At 44.5% G+C, this 7,910-nt stretch overlaps 2 protein-coding genes across 2 annotated transcripts in view; one reads left to right on the plus strand and one right to left on the minus strand.

The window, feature by feature from the left end:
• LOC119417984 (collagen alpha-1(XII) chain) overlaps positions 1 to 7,910 on the plus strand; it is a gene marked incomplete in the record, with an annotated part of 211,081 nt that overhangs the window by 148,679 nt on the left and 54,492 nt on the right.
• Positions 2,160 to 7,910, minus strand: part of fem1b (fem-1 homolog b) — an 11,814-nt gene continuing 6,063 nt past the window's right edge. The window contains exon 2 of the mRNA XM_037686045.1: positions 2,160 to 3,940. Coding sequence (XP_037541973.1) covers positions 2,305 to 3,940 — 1,636 coding nt within the window. The 3' untranslated portion in view covers positions 2,160 to 2,304. The remainder of the gene's footprint in view (positions 3,941 to 7,910) is intronic.

The following is a 7,910-nucleotide window of genomic DNA, read 5'->3' on the forward strand; positions in this document are numbered from 1 at the left end:
TATATCAGTAAAACGTCATCCGATCTGAACCAGATTTTTTGTGCTTGATCAGTGAGCACTTCTAGACACATTGGTATTGTAGATTCATGACATCACTTAGGCCCCACCCACTTAGAGAAGAACCTGTTGATTATTGGGTGACTCTTCCAGCTTTGCACTGTGTAAGAGATAAGACTGAAACTTTGTTCGCTAACTGTTGATTAACACATGACATGTTGAAAAGCATAAAGGAAGTGCTCGTCAAATATTCACCACAAAACAGGAAGTCACCGTAACTCCTGTCTGGAAGGTCAGATTTCGTCTAAACTTATAAGACCTGCAACTGGACAAGTATTGACATGGACGGAAGGCGATGTCAAAGGTTCGGGAAATGCGCCCCGTGGTGAACGTGTGCGGGATTGGCACGAGAGCGATGGCGACTGGGTGGAGTAGCTGGAAATCCCATGGTCGCCGAATGGCTGGAGCGGCGCTTTGCTGCGAGGGCCTTCAATGCTGCTTGCAGCTTTAATTTGTTCTTACAACCCTTATTTTGGAAAAATGGGGAAATGTACAACAAAAACAAATTGATTTGTAAAGCTCACAAACCACAACAAGATCAGAAACACTTATTATTCCTGACTGTTTGAATAACAAGAAGCTTCAGTGATGATGTGTGAAATGATTCCTATTTGTTAGTAAAATGGAACAAACCTTGATCCATCATGAAACTGAGGAGTAGAATCATCCTGTCAGATGTCCAACATGGACTGAAGGTCTACAAAGACCAGACCCACTTTAAAAATGACTACCAAAACTTCTGGCGCTTCAACCGTAAATGTTTCAACAAGTTTTAAATATTTTATTGTTTTAATCAGTCCAGAGGACCTGACTTAACTTTGTTAAATAAAATAATTTTGTGATGTTTGACTTGACAACTCCTTCAGTTTCCTGTTTGAAATAAGTCTTAAAGGTTTTCAGGTGTTCAACAATTTTCAGTCAGGTCATTTGGACAGTTTCTTTTTTTGCTGAAACGTTTCACCTTCCATCCAGAAGGCTTCATCAGTCAAGGAAACACACAACAAAACTGACTCTTCCCCCAAACAGCTTACTCCAAAGTGGAACAAACCAGTTATGTTGGTGCTAAGATGGTGTCTTTGGCACGCCCCCTCCTCTGGAGTCGACCCTCTTCCTCATCGACAGTCATGTCAAACTGGTTCAAAACCAACAAAGTCCATGCTCAATAATCCAGGTATACAATCCAACCATTTTCAGTCATGCCATTTGGGAGAAGAATCAGTTTTGTGTTGTATGTTTCCTTGACTGATGAAGCCTTCTGGATGGAAGGTGAAACGTTTCAACAAAAAAAAGAAACTGTCCAAATATAATGACCTGACTGAAAATGATTGGATTGTATACCTGGATTACTGAGCATGGGCTTTTTTGGTTTTCAGTTGTTTCTCATGTGGACTCACCACGTTTTATTTAAAAATGCTGATTTTTACTTTGCTCTTTATAAAACATACAGACCATGATAACAGATCCACACAGTCCTGACACCTCACAAAACTGGATCAGATCCAAAACCCATAAAAACTACAGGTGGACGTTTCAAACTACATTCATTGAAGAAATGTCCTCATCCTGCGTTTACCAACTGAAGGACAAGGGTGGACAAACAAACGAACAAACACCCTAAAAAAACATTTTCTTCCTCAGGGTTCAGATCTTATGTGTGATTTCACAGGAAAATTATTCAAACTGAACCTTCTAAAAAACTTTAAGGATCATGTTTTGTCTCTGTGACAACATTTGTCAGGTTTGGAAGGTTTAAATGCTTCTGAAATCTCTAAAATCTCAAGTCAATGAATTTAAAAAAGATAAAAATAGACTTGGATCAAGGTGCTGCCAGAACAAACTGAACCCTTCTTTACTCAAAAAAAAAGAAGCATTTTTTAAAAACTTGTTAGTTTCGCCAAATCTAATTAAATTAGGCTTAATGTTTTGACCCCACCCCCTTCAGATACCAATGAAAGAGTTGTTTTTTTCTCAACAGTCTCGTGATGTTGGTACAGAAAACAAAACAGTGAGACGTCTGTTTTGTGGACCTCAGAGTGATGCAGAACCAAGGTCCACCTGACGTGGAGATAAGGCAACAGCAGCAACAGACACTGTCTTCTGGCGTCCTACAGAGGACATCACTCAGAGATGTCCTCACGGGTCAGATAATAAAATCTAGAATAAAAAGGCTTAAAACTCTTGACTGCTGTAGAACAATCACTCCACATCAACAGGTCCGTTAGAAAACACCTCAATGTTCTTTGTGTTTCAGTGGAACTCCACAAACTCCTCCAGGGTTTTGGGGATCTGGTTCCGGTAGGTGATCTGGTGCTGCCGGACGGCACGCGCAGCCATGCACTTCAGGCTCATCTTCATCTGCGTCTTCAGCAGGATCTCGGACACGCCGGTGGTGCTCTTGTCCAGTGGCGTTTTCTTCTGCTTGTTTGTCATGTCGGTGTGTGCGCCGGCCTCCACCAGGTTGATGATGATGGCGTGCAGCGTGAGGAAGTCGCTGATGGGTCTGTTGTACTGGACGATGACGTGCAGCGGTGTGTTGCCTTCGTGGTCCACTGCATTCACCTGGGCACCACAGTCCAGCAGCAACTTGGTCACCTGGGCATTTGGGAAGCTACAGACATCGTTGGTGTGGAAATCGTCGACAGGCGTGCTGGAGCTGATGGCCAGGTGGAGCAATGAGCAGCCTTCACGGGTCCGTGGGTCCAGCTGGATCAGGTCGTAGATGTGCTTGTTGATTCTGGCTCGGTCCTCATCACTGCAGGTAGTCTTGGTGGAGATACAAACCAAGTAGAGAAAAGTAAAAATATTGGACTCAAAGTTCTCTGTGGCCTGCAGCAGCTCAGACTCAGTTGCCACGTCGACTCGAGCCATGCTGCGCTGGATCTCCAGGACACTGCAGCTCAGGACCTGCTCTACTGCCGAGGCCAACACTGGCTCCTTCAAGTGAACCATCTGGGAGAAGACCTGGGCAAAGCGCAGCAGGTCTTTGTGTGTGTTGCGATTTCCTTTCTGCCGGAGGTGAAGGGCGTGCAGCCACAGTTTGATGCACTGCTCAAACTCCATGTTGTCGGCGTGGACAGCTCCGCGGTAAATGATGGGATGAGAGACATCGATGTTGTCCGAGCCCAGGATGCGCTCCCTGATCATCAGCCCCTCCATGTGTAGAGCATCTCGGTCCACTCGGATGACCTCCAGCTGTTGGAGGGTTTGACACTCCCTGCGCCCTCCATAGGCTTCAATAGGAGGCAGCAGCTCCTTGACAATGATGCCATCAGGGTCCCGGTGCCGCTCCGTCATGGCCATGTGCAGGTACTGATATGCCTTCTGGATGTCGTAGTTCTCCCTGTCATTGGCAAAAGAAGCTCCTAGCAGCTCCAGGGCTTCAATCTGACTGCGAGAATCACAGTCAGCGTGAGCCAGCAGCAGCTCCACTACGTCAGCCTTACAGCTCTCTGCTGCCACTTTCAGCGGGGTCATGCCATGTCCATTCACCACCATCAAGGACTGGCAGCGGATCAGCTCTTTGACGATTTCCTTATGACCCGCCTCGGCAGCAAAGTGCAGGGCCGTGGCGCCGCAATGAGCCCTGGCATTGATGTCTGCCCCCTGCTGCAGGAGGAACCGGACCACATCCACGTGGCCCTTATGGGCAGCGATCATCAGGCAGGTGTTGTTGAACTTGTTGGTGATGCTGATGTCGGCGCTGTGTTCCACCAGGTAGTGAACAATATCCAAGCGGCCATCGAAGCAGGCGGCTCGCAGGGGGGTGGAATTAGAGATGGTGGTGTGGTTGACGTTTGCGTGGTGACTCACCAGCAGGCGCACCACCTCGAAGTGTCCTGCTCCGGCTGCACACCACAGAGCTGTGGCCCCGTCAATCACATACCTGCACAAACAACAAGACACAAAACTAAACATTGTTGTTCCCAAATGTCTTCAGACACACACTGCTGAAGGAAAAATAAAACATAAAACAACAAATATCCTGATGCATGCTCAATAATCCAGGTAGAAAAATCCAAAAAAGTTCAATCTGGTCCTCTGGACATTCAAAAACCAAAAACAAAACAAAGCAAAAAAAATATAGAAACGTTTCGTCTCTCATCCGAGAGACTTCCTCAGTCTGAGGTGCTGTTTTCAGCTCAGTCTCTTAAATAGCACCGTCTCAGAGTGGATCAACCAGTTTGCTGCTGACAACCAAAATCAGCTGATCACATGCTCAAGAAGGACCATCAGCCTAACAATGGATCATTAGCACCTGATGGCTGTTTACTACTCACAGAGGGCTGAGTGATACTGGCAATCACAGCATTGTAAGAGGGGGACAGTTGAACCCGGAGGCCTCCACCCCTGTTTAATGATGGACGGTTTCTTTTCACAAAGATGGCCTCCTTTACTCCTCTCTCAAACCAACGTTCCTCTCTGTCCAGGATGTGAACATCTTCATCCCTGAAAGAGTGACCTCTGGCCTGGAGATGAGTGTAGACCGCAGAGTCCTGGCCTGATGATGTTAATCTTCTGTGCTGGGCCATCCTTTTGGCCAGTGGCTGTTTAGTTTCCCCGATGTAAGACTGATCACAGCCCTCCTGACACTGAACAGCATACACAACATTACTCTGTTTGTGCCGGGGGACTGGATCTTTGGGATGAACCAGTCTTTAATGTATTTTGGGGTTTAAAAGCCACTGGGACGTTATGTTTAGAAAATAAACGTCTCAGTTTCTCTGATACTCCCTCAACATATGGAATGACCACTGGTCTGGGTCTGGGTTCCTCCTTTTCTCCTGTTGGCTGACTGGAGTCCTGTTTGGGTTTCTTCTCTGCTTTCAGGAAGGCCCAGTTAGGATATCCACATTGCTCTAGAGCCTGTCTTGTGTGGGATTTCTCCTTCTGCCTGGCTCCTGAGCTAGTGGGGATGCTGTCTGCTCTGTGGTACAGAGTCCTGATGACTCCTAACTTGTGCTCCAAAGGGTGATGGGAGTCAAACTGCAAATACTGGTCTGTGTGGGTGGGTTTGCGGTACACCTCAGTTTGCAAATGTCCTCTATCAGAGACTGAGACCTCACAGTCCAAGAAAGCCAACCTGCCATTTTTTACATCTTCTCGTGTGAACTTGATGTATTTATCCACAGAGTTGATGTGGTCAGTAAAATGTTGGACTTCCTGAGATTTAATTTTAACCCAGGTGTCGTCAACATACCTGAACCAATGACTTGGTGGTGTCCCTGAAAAGGACATCAAGGCTCTCTTTTCTACCTCTTCCATGTACAGGTTGGCAACAATAGGAGAAACTGGAGACCCCATAGCACACCCATGTTTCTGCCTATAATATTGCTCCCGTATGTGAAGTAGGTTGACTGCAGGCACAGTTTCAAGAGTTGACACAGTTGTTCAGTGGAAAGCGTGGTCCTGCTGCTCAGAGTGGTGTCTGATTTTAATTTTAAACTGACCACCTCTACTGCATCATCAACAGGAATGCACGTAAAGAGTGATGTGACATCAAGAGACCATCGTTTCATCAGTCTCCGTGATGACATCCCTCACCTTGTCCACAAAGTCCATGGTGTTGCCTTGTCCTGCTCCAAATTTTTCAGGCAATCTATTAACTTCTTCTTGTAACCACTTCCTGGATCTCTTTTCAGAGGTTCATAAGTGGTTAAGTCACTAAGGAGTGTCATAACTTTCTCATGATAGTCTTTCTGGTTCAAAATCACTGTGCACCTTCCTTTGTCTGCTGGGAGAATGATGATGTTTTTGTCCTTGCTAAGAGTGGTGAGTGCATCCCTCTCCTCTCTACTGATGTTGGAAGGTGGAGGTTTGGCATTGCTGAGGCAGGATGAAACTTTGATTCTGAGCTGTTCTGCTTCACACTCTTTCATTTTGTTGTTTCTGTTGGCTGATTCTGTGGCTGTGATCATCTCAGAAGGCTGAAAGACTTTCTAACATTAAATGATTTTCTATCAGATTCTCAGTTTGATTTTAGGAAAATGCATAGTACCACTACAGCAGCGCTAAAAATGGTAAATTATTTTATTGATCTTTTGGATAATGAGCAACACTGTGCAGCCGTCTTTATCGATTTCTCCTAAACATTTGTTTATCATGAGGTTTTACTACAGAGTGTAGGGATTGTGGTTTGTTTCTTGGTCCCTCGTTCCATCTTGTGTTGTGTTTATGTCCTGTGTTCTTCTGAGCCTTAGTTTCTGTCTTTTATAGTGTTTATGTTCTCCTAGTGCATGCCTCCATCTGGTGTTGTGTCTCTGTTCCTGCACTCCCTGGTTTCCTAGTTTATCATTTCCCCTGATGTGTTTCAGCTTCGTGTCCTCACTGCTGTTTTGTCTCGTTAGTCACTGTATATAATCTGTGTCTCTGTGTTAGTCCTTTGTCCTGGCATTGTCTCCTGTCATCTGGTGATGTCCTGTGTACTCCCTGTGCACCCCCGGATCGTTTATGTGAGTTTTGACTGCCCAGTCATCCTTTTCTGTTTTTTATTGTACTTTGTAAATAAATCCTTTATTTAATATGCTGTATCTCCTGAGTACTGGACTGCCTGCCTGGGTTTATCTACACCAGAGCCCCCCCGTTTATGACACAGAGGCTTCACACTATTGGCTTGTCAGAACAAGCTCTTTGTTAGTTTGACAACTATCTGACCAATAGCTCTCAGTGTGTTCAAGTGGGTTTTGTGTCTTAACTCTTTTTAAACTCTTGCTTTATTTTAGCAAGTGTCCCTGTTGCTTTAAGCACGTTGTGGTTCGGACCCTTCTCAAAAAGTCTCATCACAGCCTAAAAACTTGTTTTTATAAAGTTACAACCCGTCTTAGAAAACATGGCATTTATAAAACATTTCAGTCTGGATTTAGAACTTGTCATGGTACCGAGCCAGCCCTGCTAAAAGTCCATAACAGTATCAGCATGTCCATGGATGCAAAGTGTCCTGTTGCTTTGTCACTGTGGACCTGCTGTCCTTCTGCCTTCAACATTATGTTGGTAGATTTGGTTCAGTTCTCATGTGGTTCACCTCCTACTGGACCAAAAGAACTTTCTCTGTCATAGTCTTGATCCGTCTTCCTCTACTGCTCCAATTTTGAGTGGTGTGCCGCAGGGCTCTGTTCTTGGTCCTCTCCTTTTTTCTCTGTACATACTGCCACATGTATCAGCCAAGGATGCCTAGGAGCCAGACCCCACTTTTCTTTTCAATAACATACAGATGATCTACAAATTAATTTGCCTATGAAGACTGAACGTAGAAACCTTCACACTTCTTTTAGTGACTGTATTACTGGCATTAAACGGTGGCTTCATCAAAATCTGTTTTTAAATGAAGGAAAAATGGAGTGCATCTTCTCTGGTGATTAATTGTAACTTTGGTGGTCTAAAATCCAAGTTTAGACCGACAGTTAAAATCTTGAAGGTGAATTTTGACAAGGGTTTAAAGTTCAACATACAGGTCTTTCTCAAAAAAATAGCATATTGTGATAAAGGTCATTATTTTCCATAATGTAATGATAAAAATGAAACTTTCATATATTTCAGATTCATTGCACACCAACTGAAATATTTCAGGTCTTTAATTGTTTTAATACTGATGGTTATGGCATACAGCTCATGAAAACCCAAAATGCCTGTCCCAAAAAATGAGCATATCATGAAAAGGTTCTCTAAACAACTATTAACCTAACCATCTGAATCAACGACGCAACTCTAAACACCTGCAAAAGATTCCTGAGGCTTTTAAAAACTCCCAGCCTTGTTCATTACTCAAAACCACAATCATGGGTAAGACTGCCGACCTGACTGCTGTCCAGAAGGCCATCATTGACACCCTCAAGCAAGAGGGTAAGACACAGAAAGAA

This window comes from Nematolebias whitei, chromosome 12 (assembly GCF_014905685.2).
Source record: "Nematolebias whitei isolate Nwh7 chromosome 12, NemWhi1, whole genome shotgun sequence".
Taxonomy (NCBI): Eukaryota; Metazoa; Chordata; class Actinopteri; order Cyprinodontiformes; family Rivulidae; genus Nematolebias; species Nematolebias whitei.